General features: G+C 41.2%; 2 protein-coding genes across 3 annotated transcripts in view; both read left to right on the top strand.

Annotated features, from left to right (window-relative positions):
- Nucleotides 1-4,151, top strand: part of cpne4b (copine IVb) — a 26,354-nt gene extending 22,203 nt beyond the window's left edge. For both annotated transcript variants that reach the window (XM_005932920.3, XM_005932919.3), the window contains exon 16: nt 3,167-4,151. In XM_005932920.3, coding sequence (XP_005932982.1) covers nt 3,167-3,298 — 132 coding nt within the window. In that variant the 3' untranslated portion in view covers nt 3,299-4,151. The remainder of the gene's footprint in view (nt 1-3,166) is intronic.
- Nucleotides 4,152-5,499: 1,348 nt separating this feature from the next.
- Nucleotides 5,500-15,956, top strand: mrpl3 (mitochondrial ribosomal protein L3). The gene is made up of 10 exons (XM_005932917.3): nt 5,500-5,733; nt 8,846-9,027; nt 9,122-9,213; nt 10,171-10,269; nt 12,083-12,182; nt 12,274-12,334; nt 12,581-12,692; nt 12,804-12,881; nt 13,016-13,093; nt 15,730-15,956. Exons 1-10 carry the CDS (start codon nt 5,657-5,659, stop codon nt 15,877-15,879), a joined length of 1,029 nt encoding a protein of 342 aa, XP_005932979.1. The 5' UTR covers nt 5,500-5,656; the 3' UTR covers nt 15,880-15,956.
- Nucleotides 15,957-19,731: the final 3,775 nt, after the last annotated feature.

Genomic DNA, 19,731 nt, shown 5'->3' with positions numbered 1-19,731 from the left:
TATATATATATATATGCACATATATATACTGAAATATGCATGTCACGTCACTGACCTACATATGCATGTTTTTAAAGTAGCTATAAGTACTGAATTGGTCTCAAGACACATTAATACTAAAAGATTTGGATCATGGCAATAAAAAAAACTGTTTGGGATATCACTAATTATCCCCACATGAAGACAAGCTTCAGAACCTCAGCAGCTGTGCCTCCTTCTGAATAAATTATAGTTAATAAACATTTCCACTTCATTCCAATGAAAATGAATTCAATTCATAGTTCTGTTATATTGCTGTATTCGATCTGACCAAAACAGACTTGAGACTCAAAAACAAATATACGGTAAATGGCAATTAATCTCAAATAGCATGCAGATTGCAACAGTAACTTTCAAATAAAATCAGACGTCTCTCCCACTTTATGTGGTTTAAAAAAGCGAGGGGATATAAAATTCTCATATTAAATTATATTTTATGTAGTATAATATGCAAAGGCAAGTGCAAACTGAGAAAGTACGACAAGTAACAAAATCGCACAATAATAAAATGTAATTTAAGACTAAACAAAACAAAAACACAATCAGAAGAACACAAATGTTGTGTATATATTTGTGAACACCAATTTCAGTGTTAGGTGTTGGGATTTTATTTGTACTCTGAATTTCTGTCTTGTGTGTGGGGAATATGATTACAGTATTCAGGGGATTGAAAGTGTGACTGTGTGGGCGTAACGTGCTCGGTTTGCTCGTCAGAACTCATCAACTATTGGCTATCGGCCCTCTCTGTGTGTTTTTATGTGCGTGTTTGTGTGTGTCTCTGTCTTGGCATTAATTTTGCCTGCCTTTTACCAGATGTGTTTGGCTGGGTTCGTTATGGTGAGCTTGATCTATGACAAGTCAGGAAATTAAACAATTACGCAGTAATAGAAAGGGAGGAAGGAGTATGAACATGCCGCACGGACGCGTATGAAGACAGACAGAGACATACTGAGAGGAGAAGGAAGGGTGATGATGGGTGGAGGATGTGAGACAGCCCATGGGTGGTGGTGCTGGTGTTGGAAGGAGGTCAGCAGGAGACCGGAGCTAAAGACAAAAGGGAGCGAGGGAGTGTGTGACAGAGGTGGAGAGGTGATTTTCTGCTCTGTCGTTTCTTTTCAGAGGGGATTAGCAGGACGGAGCTGCTGGGTGACAGGCAGAGTGGGGGATAACAGGTAGATAGGAGCAGAGAGGAGAAAGCATGAGGCAGGGTGGAAATGAGAGGAGGAGGAGGAAGGGTGAGGAGGTTGGGGTGGGAGCACTTTGATGATGCATTGTCTCGGGGAATTATGTGAGACGGAGTACGACAGACTCTCTGACTTTGAGGATTCTGAAGTGTGAGTGCTGTGGCAGTATGTGTGTGTGCCCGTGTGTAACAATGTGTGTTAATACATGTGCTGGAGGAAAGGATAAGGATTTCTTTTCATTCTTTCTTCAGTAATATACACGACTATTGTATATTTTACACATTTTTAAAAGACTTAGTCAACTATCTATTCTTGTCATTCTTTATTAAGCATCTTCTTAATCTTTTTAATTTAGGGATTCACTTAATTAGACACAACCATGTAACTGTTGGTTAACATGAATATCTAATCGGCCAATCACATAGCAGCAACCCAATGCATTTACGCATGTAAACATGGTCAAGACAGCTTGCTGAAGTTCAAACTCAGCATCAGAATGTGGGGAAAAAAGGTGACTTTGAACCTGGCAAGGTTGTTGGTGCCAGACAGGCTGGTCTGAGTATTTTGGAAACTGCTCATCTTCTGGGGTTTACTTGCACAGCGATCTCTAGGGTTTACAGAGAATAGTCTGAAAAAGAGAAAATATTCAGAACGGCCACAATGCTTCGAGCCGAGATGAACGTAACTTAAATAAGCACTTGTTACAGAACAGGTCTGCAGAAGAACGGTGTTCATTTTGATTTAGTTTTATTCATATTCTTTTGAGTATTAAGCTATTTAGTTTTAGTCATAATTTAGTCTATTTTTCTTATAGTCTTAGTCTAGTTTTAGTCAACTAAATATCATATGGTTATTGTAGACTAACTCTAAAGTGGATTCAGTTGACTAAAATATAAAGTGTAAAAGTTTGTCATGCTGTTGCTGTGAAAGTTGCTCCACACGGTTTACAAAGCGTCTTATTTTCCTTGACATTAAATGCTTAATACCGACTGTGCACCATTTAAATACCGAAGCCTGCCTGGTCTCCAGTAGAGCACCTTTGGGATGTGGTGCAACAGGATATTTGTATCATGGATGTATAACCCACAAATCTGCAGTAACTGTTTCATGTCAATACAGACCAAAATGTCTGAAGAATGTTTTCAGCACCTTGTTGAGTCCACGCCATTGAGAATTAAGACAATTCTGAAGGAAAAATGGGGTTTCAACCCAGTACTAGCACAATGTACCTAATGAAGTGGAATTAAGAGTGTATATGTTGAGCAGTAAGTAAAAAGGTCAAATAGAGATTTAAAAGCGCTGTCAGTAGCTGACATGTCATGAACTACTCACCAAATCCCTTCGTATAACCTAACATCCCATCTAATCCCCACTTTGAATTTGGAGGAAATAAGATGATGACAGTCACGGTTTGACTTTTATGACTTTTACAGCAGGCATCTTCACAGCTCACATTAATTTAATAATGTCAAGTAAGTGAATTTGGCTTTGTTTGAAAATGTATTTCCACTCAGATTTTTTAAGTGCTTCTCAGGAAGTTGCCACAGACTTTTGTCAGCCGACCCAAATTTAAAAAAAAGTAATTAAATCACAACATTGGAACAACTGGACTGTTTTCCACTGGTGTACTTAGCAAGGTCTAATGCAAATAGTTGCTTATTGTTGCAGCCTACTGAGTCCTTTAGTACAGGATGTGATGTACTTGCCTCTTAGGCGTTTTACAGCATGGATGCAGAAAATATAAACCAGGCCAGGGTGTAACGGAACAGAAAGGTGAGGAGGGATGTTTTGAGGTTTTCAGATGAGCTTGTCTGGTCACATCAGTCTCACTGGTCTAAACCTTTGTCAGCATCAAACTCAGCAGCATCCTCGACTCAGGCATGCGTGGTGTTACTGGTGTATTAGTGACCTGTCTCCTCTTGTGTCTCTGTTTGTTTTTCCAGGCCTCCCCTGCTGCCCTCGCTAAGAGTGTTTTGGCAGAAGTCCCTAACCAGGTGGTAGATTACTACAACGCGAAAGGAATTAAACCCAAGTGCATGTCAGATTATGAGTCCACAAGAACCTTCAGCCCCTGACAATGGACTGAGTGCACACATACATACAATTACATATACATGTATGAATCCTATATCTACATTTAAGTACTGTATAAAACGTATACATGTCCAAAAGCACAAGCACACACATACGCAAACAAACATGTACACAAAACAATACTACATACAGTAGACTAGCTCAGAGAATTAGCTCGTTCTGGTGATACAAATTGAACTACTCTATTGGTGACTATTGCATGTTTGGCCACAGTGGCATCACCTGGGAAATTAACTGCTGTATTATCTACTGTACATTAAAAAAGGTATTTATAGAAATAAGAACAGTCTTCTGAAACAGCATGCATATGCAGACCTTAGCTCACTGGGGGAAAGAATGACACTCTTACCTTATTTAGATAACTAGCAAGTGCATAGACCAAACTATCTGTCATCATAGAACCTAATATGTGCGATGCATAACCCGAAATGCTTAGAATTAGCATTGCAAATGTTATTTATAGGATTGATAGCATTTCTGTTTGTGTACTGCATAAATGCATGCATTATTCAGCTCCTGTTAATTCCCCTTTTCTAGTAGTTGCTTGCTAGTTATGAAATAAAGTATCTTGTCATTTGTGTGAGATTTGGGGTTGTCTTTGGTGTTTGGGGTTCTTTTCTACAGATTTGTTTGACATTTTGCTAAATGGAATGAACAACTGAATAATTGTAATAATTTCTTAATAACCTTCTTACATTGTAAAGAGTTTTGGGAGGATAGAAACGCTTGTGTGGTAGATACTCATCTGTGAGCTGAAAATGTTTTTTTTCTTCTGTGTTCTGCATGTTGATTATAATAAAGACCCTTTGGTTTTCTCATTTTAGTGTGATCTTTTATGACGGGATGTCTTCCTTATAGTGACAAAAAACAAGAACATATGGTGTAAATGTCAAATACTATGTAGCAGTTCTGATAACCCCTGCCAAAGATCTGGATTTATAATAAAATCCACATGGCCAGCCGTGTTATTAAGTTAGCTCGTACTCCACAACAGCTCCAAATGCCACACACTTTTCACACACTGATAAAAACCATCAGCCCACAGACACCTACACTGACATGTCTGCCTTTCCTTCACTCGTTCCTAGACAGACATTAAAATGCTAGAATAAATTATTTCACTAATCTCCATACAGTTTAATTAATGCGAGCCAAAGTTGGGCTGTCCTAAGAGGACACTCCAAGCGTGCCTCGGGCTCTGGTAGTCAGATCTGTATTCAGCTCATGAACCTTTAATATCTCTTTCCCTATCATAGATAAGCCCCATCAGAAGAGACCAGAAATATCAGCTTCACAGCATAGGAGTCACATAAAAACTTCTTTTTTCCTTGGCATTTTGCCTGTCTGTTAGACTTCCAGTGAAGTAAGACAGGAAATCTGGAAAAGACAGCACGGGAATGACAAACAGCAGCGGTTCAGCTCCGCTCTTAACCAGGGAGTCTGCAGCCATGGACAATCAACAACAACTGTGGTATTGGCTTCTGAAAGTAACCACTTAAAAATGTCTAGTCCAGTACTTTAGCTGACCTGAATTATAACAAGTAGCAATACTGCTACTACTACTACTAATAATAATAATAATTATAATAATAATAATTATTATTATTATTATTATTTGATATTTTTGCACTTCACTGAACATCAACATTTAAATGAAAACTAGACAAAGCCTGCTAGCATAACTGAACAACTATGTAAGGTGAAAGTGAAATTTAGCATTTTAAAAAAATTATCTTTATTATTATTATTTTGTCCTGTGTTCATGTTCATTCTTCAACAGGTGGGATATTAAAGAGATATCCACATATCAGTGAATCAGTAATTATCCATCCATTCATTTCCTTCATAGTCCTCATCTACATCACACATTGGTTTGGTTTTGGTTTCATGACTATCAACTTCAAGCCTATCTCAGCTGTCAGACTGCGAGAGGCGGGCTACACTCTGGACAGTTAGTCAAGGATAAATAATTATGATCCAATAATAAATACAGTATATAAATGGCACTGTATGGTTACTTTAGCTACTTTAACATAACTTTTAATTTTACTTGAAGCCTGAATACTTGTTTTTTCCACTTGCCACCCAAATAAAATAAATAAATAACAATTAATCTGGATACGCCCCTGTTTATTGTGTTATCCCGTTAGGATGGCTGCCATGAGCGGAACCTTTGCCCTGAGCACCGGTTCTACGGAGCTGTTATGATTGAGCACCGGAAGTATGCAGGGTGACATTTACACAGAAAACTAAGGCGTGTATGAGAGTCCTCAGTGAAGGCTTGTCATCCTTCTGTAGGTTTAATTTTATATGTATAAGTGTGTAGTTTAGAGAGCGCAATGGCCGCGTGGAGCTGCCGGTTTCTTTTTCTTCTGCGGGGTACTCGTGTCATCCCTCCTCGTGCAACAGCAGAACGGTAAGGATGCTAACGGGCTAGCCATGCTAACATAAGCTGCAGTTTGAAGCTTGGACACCACAGGGTGACATTGCTGTTTAATTTTGCAATTTCATAAGCTTTAAGCTTAATATCTCGAGTTTGTCTCTTTAAAATAGTAACGTAATAAACCGCCTCTGTTCCTAGGAATGAGATTTATCATCTCCTGTCGTTTCTGAGATTCCCCCGTTTGATCTAACATACTGTTTGACTTTCACTTAATGGTTTATAAAGAAAGTAGTCTTTTCCCATCTTTAATGCTCTACATGACATGCTTGATAATGAGCGGTTGTTATAGAGAGCATAAAATTACTCCACAGTCCCAGCCAGTACAGTAACATATTCATCAACATTGTAAGGCAAGGCAAGTTTATTTGTGTAGCACAATTCAGCAACAAGGTGATTCAAAGTGCTTTACGGAGACATTAGAAACAAAAACAAATAAAAAGCATGATTTAAAATTGATTAAAACAAGCAAATAAACTAACTAACTAATTAACAAACAAACAAACAAACAAAACAGTATATAAAATCAAAACAGATAAAATCAGAACAATAGATAAAATCAGTAGTTAAAATGTTAGTTTTGTAGTTGTAAAAACACTAAATTTACTCTCTGTATGAAGTTAAAGTATTAATATCCTCAGTATTTTACTTTTGTGATGCTCCTGTAGCGCCTTTTTACTCATGTTGAGCACTCAATGCGTTTCATATTACAAATAATATTCACCCAGTCACACAAACATTCAGACAGCGATTTTTTTTCTAACACTCACACACACACAACGACATCCATACTTAAGGACCTCCTCACCACCTCTGCCACAACTGCCTTAACTGCCATCACCTGAAATTAAACCCCAATAAACAGAAACATGTCAATAGAGACACCTGCCTACTTTACAGAGCAGGGAATTTCTAGGCAATACAGCTATTGTACTGTTTGTTTGTTTGTTTGTTTTTGTTTTTTGTGATATCTTGGTATCTTGGTATATCCTCCTTATGAGCCAGAGGAATAAAGTAATCTTATTTATAGATAAATATCAAGAGTCTGGTTAATATAGCAGTGGTTAACAAAGATGTCTGATACCAACCTTTGTTTGAAATATTATATTTAATACCAAAAAGCAAAGTTTAAGGAAATATCAACATTTCCTTTATTCTGTATGATGCTATAAGCCTCTTCATTTTGCTTTTGTCCTTTTTTCCTATGAAAGTGCAGGTTTCAAGAAGACCTTCTGTAAAAATATACCTTTTTTGATTAATAGCTATGTTATGTGATTGCTGAATTTGGGAACAAAAGTCTTTTATGACTGTTAGAGACAGATTTCATCATTACAGTTGCACATTAACCTGTAACACTGCAGATCAGGAATATTGATGTCCCTCTGCAGGCAGGCAAGAATACTTTGAACTAACAACGAGCCACCAGGCTTCACTCAGTCCCATGTGACACTTGATATTCTCAAACTGTCTATGTAAATGTCCGGACCTGTTTGTTAATGCATCAGCAAGGACACTGCAATGACCCGACTCACTGCAGCAGCAGACTGATGAGTGTTTTTTGTTGTGTTTTTTTAGCTAAGTAAACTAAAATTGAGGAGTAGTTTGAGATCTGAAGCAGTGAGGCAAATTTCAGTGTAGATTATCCAGTGGTGCTTTAAGGATTTTCAGTGCATTAATGTGGATCTATTGTGGACCTATTTCTATCAGAGAAGCTTTGAATGAATCATTGTTTTGTATGTACTGGGCTTTGGTGCTGTCCCAGTTCATCCATTGTCAGAAGCAAGTCATTTAGTTCTTTTTTCCTTAAACCAGCTTTCTTCTTGTTGGCTGCACCTCATAAACAGAAAGTCTGAGCAGAAGACAGGTGGACATTTTTTTTCTGCCACTAAAAGTTTTTTATTTTTTTTTAGCATTCATAACTCAGAGTTTGGGGTTTTCCAAAAATTCCAGCTTATTAATGCAAACCTCTGAGGAAATAACTTGAAATCTTGAGTTATCAAGTTGAAATTTTGAGATAGTGATTCAGAAATTAAACTGAAACTTAAAATGATTTTTCAGTGGCATAGGGTGGGACGTTTATGCTCAGAGTTAGTGCTGATTGCCTGAGATGACTTTATTAGGGATATGTGCTATTGCTGAAATCGTACAGGGCCAAGTGTGGGGAAAATTGAGTGTTTAGGGCAATCTGAAGCCTGAGGGTCTTTTTTCCTTACAGGGATTACTTGTAGATCTTGTCGCGTCTCATGGTTTGAGACTCATGGATGTTGAGTCTCAAACCATGAGATGCACCTGGCCGATCATAGTTTGAGACTCAACATCAAGAAGATCAAGTACATGGAAGCTTATCCCCAAACTGATGGCACCATTAACATCGACGGTGAAGACCTGAAGAAGGCCGACCGATTCACGTACTTGGGATCGATGATCAGTGGCGACGGGGATATTCTTCCAGACGTGGGAGCTGGGGTCAATGCCGCATGAAGTGGCGTCAAGTGACGGATGTGCTATGCAACCGTCGAATGCCAGACCATCTCAAGGTGATGATTTACAAGACTGTAGTCTGCCCAGTTGCCCTGTATGGATGGTGTCAAGGCCTCGCGCATTGGGACCAAGTCATGAATGAAGACGTCAGAAAGCGGCTCGGCATCGCACCAATCACGGAGAAAATGCACAAGGCACAGCTACGGTGGTACGGACACGTATTACGCTCAGGCGACAGCTCAGTGGCAAAAACGGCAATGAGGCTTGAGCCCGGTGGCCAGCGACCCCGTGGCAGGCCGAAGAAACGGTGGATGGATAGAATAAAGGAAGACGCCCTCGGTCGTGCCAAATGGAGACGGATTTGCCGCAAAGTGGACCCTGCCATGCGGGACAAACGCTAGAAGGAAGAGGATTACTTGTAGATCTTGTCATTTAAAGCTTAAAACAGTTACTGCTTAATATGAGCATACACCAACATAACAGTATTAAAATGATTATTTTCTTGCTATTTTAAAATATTTGGCTGTGGTAATGTTGTTAGGAAGCAAGTGTGTCTGACCATTGTTGTTCTAACTGTGGGCGTTACATGGCTTGTTTTCTCTTTCAGTCCTGCCCTGCTGGTTGGTTGTATCAGGACAGCGAAAACCACAACATGGTTTGAGGAAAACCTAACAGAGGACAACCAGGAGTACATGAGGAAGAGCATGGCAGAGGAATACAGACGGCAAACGGCTGAAAAGCTCAACCCACTCAAAGACGAGCCGTGGCCTCGACATGAGTGGACAGAAGGTGGGTGCAACCATTAGTTAGAGCCGTGTTCGTTATGGTTCTCGTTTCCATCCACTTGGCAACTTCAGCACGTTTTCCTCTGTTCTCTCACCAGGGAGCCGAAGAGTCGGGTTAGTTGCTGTGAAGTTGGGGATGGTGCCTGTCTGGACGAAAACAGGCGAAAGACATGTAGTCACCATGTTACAGGTATCACACTTCCGCTGTGGCTTAGCTTTGATCCATAATAGCTGCAGATAGTCTTCAGGTGTTCAGGAGTGATAACGGGCATTTATGTTTATTATGTATGTGTGAACTTAATAAATTGGATTATTCAATATAGTGGAGAGAAAGCATAGCAAAGTTAGGACTCAAAATCTCACCTTCAGACTTTGATGTTACATTTAAAACAAGCTCGTCCTCTTTTACAGCAAGGTGTGAGGAGCAGATACTAAATGTTTGCTTTATTCAGACCACGTTTTATTCCCATCGATTTATCTGTCATTAAAGTAAACTGAAGCGACCACTGGCTGCTTGTGCTCATTTTGCTCTTTATTGATCACGACTTGCATTTTACTTTCAGTGAAATGTCAGTGGCAACAGTTGGACAGATATTTGAATTTTGTCATCGCCTCTCTTTAATATGAGATTCAAGGCAATCAAGAAACTCATATCCCCATCTGCTGACTCACTTCGGTCACAGTTAGTCATTTTCTCTTCAGCTGAAATGTTAATGGTCTACACAAAAAAAGAGAAGATGACAAGTTGAATATTGAAATTACTCCCACCACTTTAGCTTTTGGGTTCATGTTTTTATCTGAACTGAAGCTGAAGGCTCGTCATAACAAATGGAACGAGAGCAGGAGGGCAGGTTAAAATGGTGGGTTTTAAAAGACGTTATGAAACTTTAACGTGGTGTATGTCCTTCATCAGTTGTGCAGATATCGCACACACTGTACAATGTGCGTAATGATGCGAAGTTGTTGTTACAGTAATGTATCTTGATGAATTTATCTCTTTGCTGATTGTTATTGTTATATTGCACCAGACTCTTCCACCATCTATTTCTATCATCGTTCATCACGACTGTGGCCCTGGCTCTTATTAGATTAAGTACAGCGGCAGCGCTGTCTACCTGATTGATAATGCAGCATCTGTTTTCTCCAGGTGCAGGATTGTCACATAATAAAGTGCCTGTCCAAAGAAGAATACGATGGACACTCTGCTGCTCTCATTGTAGGAGGAAAAAATGTGTCCCCATTCCACGTAAGTAGAAGAAGTGTGGTTGAATTTGTGCATTTGACAGCGCTTCACGCTGGTTATGCTTTCGGAGAACAATCCTGCAAAGGTGGCCACTGGCCTTTTAAAACGGCAATTCATGTTAAGTGTTTCATACTTTTCACAAAGCATATTTTTTTCATTCTGTCAAGCTGTGGTGAGTGTTCACACGAGGGCTGAGCTGGTGATAAAGTGTTGAGTTTGTACTGAATTGTAACACCACCAGCCTCTGCTGCCAAACACTTTATCCTGTCAAAGTGTTGAGTGTCCACGACTGAACGATGTGTGCCACATGCAGCTGACTCACGAGTTGAGTTGCTATATTTCATCAGTGCGACAGCTTTATGGATGCATAACTTTGTCATCCCCTTCCCCCCCAAATGGAAATGAATTGGTAATTTCATATGGAAATTCCAGTTAACAATCAATGATTGTATTTTGCACCCATCAAACACATTATTAATAAACAAGATGGGTGTAAATGAGTGACATCACTCACCTCATTACTATGCAGTGTTCTGCTGGGGAGAGAACGCTAAACTTTGCTTTAGACTGTGTGTTGACACTTCCGGATGTGTTGCCATCATGGCATAAAGAGGACACACAGCAGGGATTTTCATGGGGATTCATTTCTTAGTCGACTAAACAAGGAAACACGTAGACTAACAGACTAGTTTAAAGGTAAGAAACGCTGAAAAGTATGACGCATTACAAATGACGCATTGTTTTACGATTCATGACAGCCATCTCAATCAAAGTTAAAATCTTCCATCCATAATTTCTTCCGCTTATCCCGTGGCAGCAACCTAAACAGAGAGCCCAGACCTCCAGCTCCCCAGGCACATCTTCCAGCTTATCCGGGGTAACACCAATGCCCCCTAGTTACTCCAGTGTGTCCTGGGTCTACCGTGTGGCCTTCTCCCTATAGGACCTGCCTCCTTTCGATGTGGAGGAGCAGCTATACTTGAGTTCCTCCTAAATAACTGCACTCTTCACTCTATATCAGACAGTTTTCAACAATGATGTCAGGGCTGCAGCTACATGTGGTTGAAGATGGCTGCATAACATCAATTAAACTGTTAACAATTAAATTAAATGACAATTATGTCTGGTAACAACTAGTGTAATAAACTTTAAGGCCCCATGACTGCTCTCAGAAGTCAATAATACGATTAATTGAAAAGCAAGACAGCATCACTGGCTGATAAACATATACTGCAATCTAACCTGCCTCCTACAAAACAGGTTTAAAAAGAATCTCCTCTTAAGGAGGATTTTGGCTTTAAAATGCTCGAAATGTTCCTTCTTTTAAATGAAAAACAAAGGAACAAGTGCGAATACATTAGGGTGTCATTTATTTTTCTGGGCCTCAGTACATGCTCAATGGGCCAGTGTCAGGATTTCACTTGTCCAACGTGAAGTTGTTTTTGAATCCTTTTCACACAGCCGCATCACTCTTTATTCAGAAGCAGAGTTTGTTGGAGTGAGAGGCTTTGGCAGACGGATTTTCAGTCAACAGAAGGGGGGGAGAGAGAGAGAGTTTAGAGTGACTGGAGGCGCTAAGATGAGAGCGAGCCGAGTGAAAGCAAATGTCAAAGACTCTCAGTGCCAAGTGTGTGCGCGTACGCTTGTTAGAGTGCGTTTTGTGTGCGAGTGTGTTTGGCTCCCATACAGTCATAACAGGCCCGTGGTTAATTTGAAAACGCTAAAGTCCAGCTGCTTCTTACTGCATTTACTTCTTTTAACACCTTATTTCCTTGCTTCTTATTTTTCTCTTGCGCTCCGTCACTATGCCTGACAGAGGTCTGAAAAACAAATGGAGGTATTCAGGAACGCAGGAGTGCCTCCAAAGCAGAAAGTCACTGCCTTTAAAGTCTCCGACAGTGCCATCATCAAGCCAGGTATGAAATGACATTGAATTTTGCAAAGAAAGATCACTTATTAGGTTTTTGTGCGTGATTGGTAATGCAGGCTTGTTTGTTGCATGTTCAGGCACTCCTCTGTATGCAGCACATTTCCGTCCTGGCCAGTATGTGGACGTCACGGGCAAATCGTAAGTTATGTTCTGCCAGCTCCTCATTGGCGCTCCTCTGCTTGGCTCCTGTTCCTGCTTCTTACCCTTTCCCAGCGTCACGTTTTGAAGAGAGTTCAGTTTTTGACTTTACAAGAAATTCCATGTCTGTCCTTTTTTCTTTCCTTTTTTAAATATTGTTACCTTCTGGAGAAATATGTCAACATAAAAGTAATCTGGAAATCTGAGCGTGTGTAAATAAACTTTGTGGTGCGTGTTTGTTTGTAGAATCGGTAAGGGTTTTCAAGGTGTAATGAAGAGATGGGGATTTAAAGGTCAACCAGCCACCCACGGCCAAACCAAAACTCATCGCAGACCGGGAGCTTCTGGACCAGGAGGGGTTAGACAAACACACACGCTTGTTAAGATGTTCATCCATGCCAAACGTGAACATTTGGTTCCCCAAAATCCATTAATATGAACATGTGTGATATTCATCGTCTGCTTCCAGGATCCAGCTAAAGTTTTCAAAGGGAAGAAGATGCCCGGCCAAATGGGCAACAGCTACATCACTGCTTATGGACTGAAGGTACACACACACACACACACACACACACACACACACACATAAACTTAAAGAGCCTTAGTTTTAAACTTGGTTGTCCTTGCCTGCAATTTCAGCTCAATATTCTTTCATCTGCCTCTTCTCTATCCCGCTTCCAGATATGGAGGGTCAATACCAAGTACAATGTGCTGTACGTTAACGGCTCTGTCCCCGGGCACAAGAACTGCTTACTGAAGGTAAATATAATCATACACAGTCAAAGTGGAGTGTGAAGTCGAAGGTCAACCCCAGCATGCTTAGTGTTCATACAGAGACAAGTGACCTTGCACCTGTAAAACACCGTCACACCTGCAAGACGGTGTGATCAGTCTTCATCGACGCAGTGCTGGATCAGCAGTGTGTGTGTGTGTGTGTGTGTGTGTGTGTGTGTGTGTGTGTGTGTGTGTGTGTGTGTGTGTGTGTGTGTGTGTGTGTGTGTTTTGTGGGGGAATGGGAGCATGCTCCTTAACGATGTTAGGATTACCCAAAGCATCCATCTCCATACTCAGCATGTTGTGCTTTCTGTGTGTGTGTGTATTGCTGAAACATAGATGCAGGCTATTATTTGTTTTGCAGACAAGCGATAATGAATACAAATGCGTGTTGCATTTCACCCAGCTCAGCTGTGTGCAACACAAACACACGCCTGGATTCATTATAGATTATAGAGCCCCAAAGGACACACATGCAGGTTATTAATGCTTGTTCATGGTTTTTTTTAATCATTCAGAGGGGCCCTAATGTCCCTTTGTACATGAGGACCAGTCATGGTTTATTAATTTAAATTAAATCTGGCTGCAATTAATGATAATTTTTATTATTGGTTTCAGTGCTGACTGTTTGATTAATCACTTAGGACACTGGTTTCTATGTTGGGGTCAGGAGAGTAGGCGGTGGAGGGATGGAAAGGTGCTGTCAAAAGGTTTTGTGGCTGCAGGAAATTTTAAATTTTGGCAACTGCAAAGTGCTGTGAGCATTTCAGCATTCCTGTTCACTCCGAGGAAATCCCGTTCTGACCACCTGCATGAGTTCATCTGTGGCCAGACTATCAATGCAGACTTCCAAGCTGGGGTGTGTGAGGACAACATCTGCCCATTCACATTGCATTGAAAAGTTTTTGTCCACATCTGCACAATCAGTGCTCACCACCTACTGTACTTTGTAGATCTGGATCCCCATGATTGTCCTTTTTACCAAAACAGTTTTAAAGTGAAACTTTTATGTAACACACTTAAGGGAGATCCAGTGTGTAAAAACCATGCACAGGTGAATGTGGAGTAGGAGACTGACAGATGTTTTGGTGCATCGCCAGCTGTGATGCAAATGTCTGCTGGTCTGTGGTGGTGAAGACAGCTGAGCTTAAAAGTGAAGCTGTGATTTACCGGTCAGTCTGTGTTTCCACTCTCACCAAACGCCGTGACCTCTAGTTAGTGACAGAAAGAATGAGATCACGAATACAAGCGATAAAAACAAGTTTCCTTCAAAGGGTTGCTTTGAAAAGCCGATATTGAGCCAGTGGAGGTGATTCAGGGATCTTACTAGAATACTTCCTGAATGCCTCCTAAACGAGGTATTTCGGGCTTGTACTACAGGGAGGGAGTTTTGTGGCAAACGCAGGACACACTGGAGAGATTTTATTTCTCAGCTGGCTTGGAAATCACTCACTGTACTACCAGATGAGATGGAAGAGGTGATGGAGGAAGAGTGGGTTTCTTGATGGATGGATGCGGTTGGAACGCGACTAGAAGTGATGTGAAGGTGCACAATGACGTGATCTTAAAGGGGAGATCAAGCTTAGTTTTGATTTTTATGGGCACAGGTGCCGAAGTCTTTGATTGCAATTCGTACATCTGTATACACACTGTGTTTCAGGGTTCAGTGAGACTGATGGTAAACACTAAATAGAACAACTAGTCAGTCAGAAATAATTCCAAGCGTGATTTATTTAATGCTCCTCGTGGAGCAAATTGTTTTCAAGCAGAGTACACGACCGACCGCTAATTATAAATGACTAAAGGAGGTAATTTGTACAGCGGTGTATTAGCTCCAGTCTAGGTGAAATTTTAAAAAAAAGGTTGAAGAGCCAGGGGAGAAAAGTTATGTTCTGAGGAACAACAATGAATTTAAAGCTAGTAATACATTCGCCCCGATATTTTCAGAGTAGAAAAGCATGGAAGGACACTGCCATGAGCTGAGATGATGGCGTTTGTGTATGAGTTACTGATGCACTTCCTCTTGCGCGTTTGCTGTTTCATGTTTTAACCTCACATCTCTCCCTAGCTCAGTTTCGACGATCATCTGTGAAAGCTCGTGCATTCTGGTAGCGTGGTGTTTACTTGCATGAAGTAAAAAAAACAGGAGGATACAAAATAACTGGCCATCTTTAAAAACGAGGAAGAGACTTTGAAACTAGCGATTATTGATCTAGAATGTAGACCCATTCGATAACTACATGGCTTATTACTCTCCTCAAATGCTTTCATTTTACGGACTAGTTTTGAAAGTTTCGGGAGAAGCTGCCATGTTGGTTTCAGTTAAAGATCAAGGAGCAGACAGCCCACGCGAGGCATTTGTCCAGTCTGTCTTTGCACAGTTTCAGGAGGCTGGAGGAGAAGATAAGAGACTCTAAATCACGTATCAGATACCGTCGTGCAGCTCGTCCATCACACTAAAAAGCTGCTCGATCGCTCACAAAACAAAACACCTCACTGCACGTGTAACGTTATCTTCAGTAGCCTGACTTTTGCTTTTTTATATATATTTATATTTTTGCTTCATAAATAAGTTTTTAGTCACTAAGAAAATTAAGTAGCGGTGTTTCTATGTGTTCCAGGTAAGAGACACTGTGCTACCGAGCAGAAGGTCCACCCTGCTCAACCCTCCTTTTCCGACCTACTTCACAGAAGAGGACGGTGACCTGGACGAAGACCTGTACGACGAAGACTTGTTCGTTCACACAGAGCCATCGTTAACACTGACCTGACCTCTCAAACACACGACTGTTTCACACAAACCTGCTAACTGTACCTTGATCCTGTAATAAAAGAGTATTTCCTTGTATTCTCTCCAGCCTTGTCTTTGTGTGTGTGTGTGTGTGAGTGTGTGTGTGAGAGAGAGATGCGCTGGCACAAAGAATGTCTGTCTGATCCAAACAGTTATTACATCTCTCTTGGTTTTTTTTCTCCTCTCAGAAACCATGGTAACTGTAGGAGTGATGATGTCACTAGAGGATCCCCAAGTAGAGAGAGGGAGAGAAATGGGGAGGAAAAAAAGACAATGAAACAAAAACAAGGGAGAAGTGAGGCAGGCCTGCTGGAGAACTGTGCAATATCTATGCAGAGGAGGAGGGAGGGATGGAAATGAGTGTGTGAAACAGTGAGGGGAATACAGACGGGAGGCAAGGAATAGGCTGGTATGGGAGAAGTAATGAATTGGGTATAAAGCAGGGAAGCAAATACAAAGGAGTTTTATTTTTGTTTTGTTTTTTTAGGTGGGGATGAGCCAGTGAAGGAGTGGAGGGCAGCTAAAGGTGGCAGAGAGGGAGAGGCAGGGATGAAGGCTAACAAAGGTTGACATTTGTGCATAAGAGGATAAATGAGGACATTAATGTTGCAGGAGGAACTGCTGGGTGCTTAAGCCTGTGCTTGTGTGTTTGTGTTCAGCAGTATTTAAATGAGGCAGACTGTTTGTGGGTTAACGGAGCTCCTTAGGCACAGTGTGGACGCCTCTTTTTGTGGGTAGCAAGTTATCAGATGAAAATCATGTCCTCCTAACTGTTTGACTGTTGTTTAGTGTGTATCTTCAGAGGCCTGTAGTCCTTCTCTGCTCCATATCTGCCATGTAATTGACAACAGCAGAAAAAAAACAAAACAGGCTTTTGTTTGAAACACTGACAAGAAGCAGCGATGCTTCACAGGATCCACTGCAACAATTGCGGATGCGCACAGCATCGATTTCTTTTCCCTAATTGCAACGCTGCACTGCCCTCCCACTGTCTGACATGTGTAACATGCAGGAGCTGGCCATCATTTAGCTATAAAACAGTACAAAGTGATGACGCAGTTTGTGGCAATAGCTATACCATACCACGGCTTGTAGGTCTGTAAGACAGCGGCAGGTTCTTTGAAATGGTAATGATATCGTTTGAAAGTCCTGCTCTGTGGAGCCTGCACATCATCTGGCTTTTGTGGGGGTGGACGAGAGGAGAGCAGAGCGGGGAGGGAAAGAAAAAGGGTGGGGTGGTCTTTGCCTGTCAAAGCAGCAGAGCAGAAAGAGAAGACGATGAAGTCCGGCCAGGATTGGGAAGCCGCGGTCTCCCCTGACTTTCACAAGACTCTTCCTTCACCTGAGGAGGTGTGCTGGACTGTAAACTGCTTGTTTATGCAGAGCTTTGCCTGTGAAACAAGACCAGGCTGTTTTTCACATGGTAAGCAGTCCAATAAGTCAGCAACCCTATTAAAACTATATTAGAATTTATGTATTAAAAAAGACCTCCAGTATATGATTATGTATTTTGAATAGTCAATAAATATGCCCGGACTGTGTTGCAAAAAAAATAACATCCACACTATTACACCAACTCCAGCCTGAACCAGTCGTACGAGGCGGGATGGATCCATGCTTTCACGTTATTTATTCCAAATTCTGACCCTAACATCTGAACATTTCAGCAGAAATCGAGACTCATCAGACCAAACAATGTTTTTCCAGTCTCCTGTTAAGTTCTGGTGAGCCCGTGTGTATTGTAGGTTCAGTTTCTTGTTCTAAGGTGACAGGAGTGACACCCAGTGTGATCTTCTGCTGCCATCTTCAAGTCGATGTGTCGATCCAGAGACGTACTTTGGCTGTAACAAGTGGTTATTTTAGTTCTAATCTGCTTGAGGTAATCTGGCCATTCTCCTCTGACTCCTGATATTAAGAGGGCATAGAACTGCCACTCGATGGGTATTTTCTCTTTCATAGATCATTCTCAAGAATTCTCACTCACAAGAAAGCACTTTAAAAATGACTTGGACCTGAATTTATTGAGATTTACTGCTAAACTACGACTTAGCTTATGGGTAGAAAATGTGACCTTAAAAAAAGACAGAGAAAAAAAGACAGCCAAGCCCTGAAAACTTGTCAGTAAATAATGCGATTGGCCTCGGGCTGCAGCGAAAAAATTTCACGAGTGATATTTCTACACATTTGTTTGATTCATCCCAGAAAACGGTGGGAAAGTTGCACTGTTAGGTTTTGAGAGGGCATGCATAACCAAAAATCACTTGGGACCAAAAATAGTAATTCATTCAAATCAGAATAGTTTCTATAATTGATTAGCGCTGAAAGAGTCGTTGACCGTGCATGTAACTTTGACTAATGAAGAAATAGTGCTCAATTCCACTTTGCTAATCAGGACTTTTGTCTTTATTTGGACTCGATTCAAGACTTATTATTCAACGACTCTCTTAAAACAGCGTACAGGAGTGTAGCTATCGCTGGGGAGAAAAGCACAAGTTTGCAAATGTAGATATTTAAGTGCTCTGACCAGCCACGCTCACCAGTTTTCTTGCCTGTGTAACAATCTTGCATCTGATCTCAAAATGCCCTTCTATTAGTTAATTAAAGAGCTGAGTTTTGGCTGAATCTAAACATTTCGGGGAAATTACTTGGAGAGTGTGTGAGAGGTTTGGCCTGCTACTTTGACCCGGGTCTGACATGATGGATCTCCTGCTCTACTTCTGCTGGCTCAACACATGAGAGATCTGATTTCCATTAGTAAAGAGGGCACACGCACATACACACACAGCCTCTCCTTGTATACACACCTAAAGTGACCATCACTATCTCTTTTGCACAAACACACACACAAACACACACTTTTAATGCCTCTTTAGCGAGCAAAGATTCCCTCTCCTAGGCTGGTCAGCACTTATGTTGTTGCCTCCTTGCCGAGTTTACACACAAACTCCGGGTCTGACCTGCATCTTAACAACACGCACGCACAAAGGCGCATGCAGCGAGTATGTGTGTGGTGGCGTGCGCCGCGCAATATGAATTATTGAGTGTGTTATTTGAGGGACAGCTGGCTCTTGAGCACATTAAGTGCCTCAGTTAGACAGCCAGTTACAGCAGTCTACAGTGACAGCAGTGAAGAGTCACTAAACAGAAGTGAAGAGGGGAAAGAAAGAATGCTAATGCAATTTCACACCGGCTTGTATCAGCAGGCAATTATAAAAGTGTTTATATAAGCTCTCGCGTCAGGGATAAAACAAATGAATCTTTTAAACAGAAACAGAGCAGTAAAATCATTTTCTAATAGTCTAGCTACAATCCTAGTCTGCAAATACATGCATCTAAATGACATTTGAACTTTACAGAGGAAATCATCTGAGCACTGTATCATGGACGCCTTGGCACATTTACTGAGAGAAAACTGCACCAGTTGCTCAGCCTACATTTGGCAGCGTCGTGCAGAACTTCTAAATATAAATATTTGTATATGTGTTGTTAATTATAATTTGATCCAATAAGAATTGATGGCTAAATGTGGAAAGAGAGACGCACCCTGCTAGTAATTTCACATGCACAATTATCGCCGCACATCCCTTTAAGCCGCTCTGCTGGTGGTCCTGCTGGTGCGGGCCCCTCCCAGTTGTGCACACCTGGGTCTCAGGGGTGTGTGTGTGTGTGATGATTCCCACCCGTGTAGGTAAATTTGGGTTCCTTCCTTCCAGCACCACTGGGTGAGAGCAGGGTGCATCCTTTGTGTCCCCGCCTTCCCTCTCCACAGGTGTTCCTATCCTGCTTTTAGATGTGATGGTGTGTGTGTGTGTGTGTGTGTGTTGCAGTTATG

Source organism: Haplochromis burtoni, unplaced genomic scaffold (genome assembly GCF_018398535.1).
Source record: "Haplochromis burtoni strain Fernald_Lab_line unplaced genomic scaffold, NCSU_Asbu1 Contig_163, whole genome shotgun sequence".
In the NCBI taxonomy this organism is placed as follows: domain Eukaryota; kingdom Metazoa; phylum Chordata; class Actinopteri; order Cichliformes; family Cichlidae; genus Haplochromis; species Haplochromis burtoni.
The sequence above is the reverse complement of the archived record's forward strand: the minus strand, read 5'-3'. Positions and strand labels throughout refer to the sequence as shown.

What these genes read in the sequence shown, in the direction of transcription:
- mrpl3 (XM_005932917.3), top strand. Translation starts at nt 5,657, where the DNA reads ATGGCCGCGTGGAGCTGCCGGTTTCTTTTTCTTCTGCGGGGTACTCGT. An exon ending in TCGACATGAGTGGACAGAAG is followed by an intron (nt 9,028 to 9,121) that starts GTGGGTGCAACC and finishes TTCTCTCACCAG; the next exon opens with GGAGCCGAAGAGTCGGGTTA. An exon ending in AAAATGTGTCCCCATTCCAC is followed by an intron (nt 10,270 to 12,082) that starts GTAAGTAGAAGA and finishes TATGCCTGACAG; the next exon opens with AGGTCTGAAAAACAAATGGA.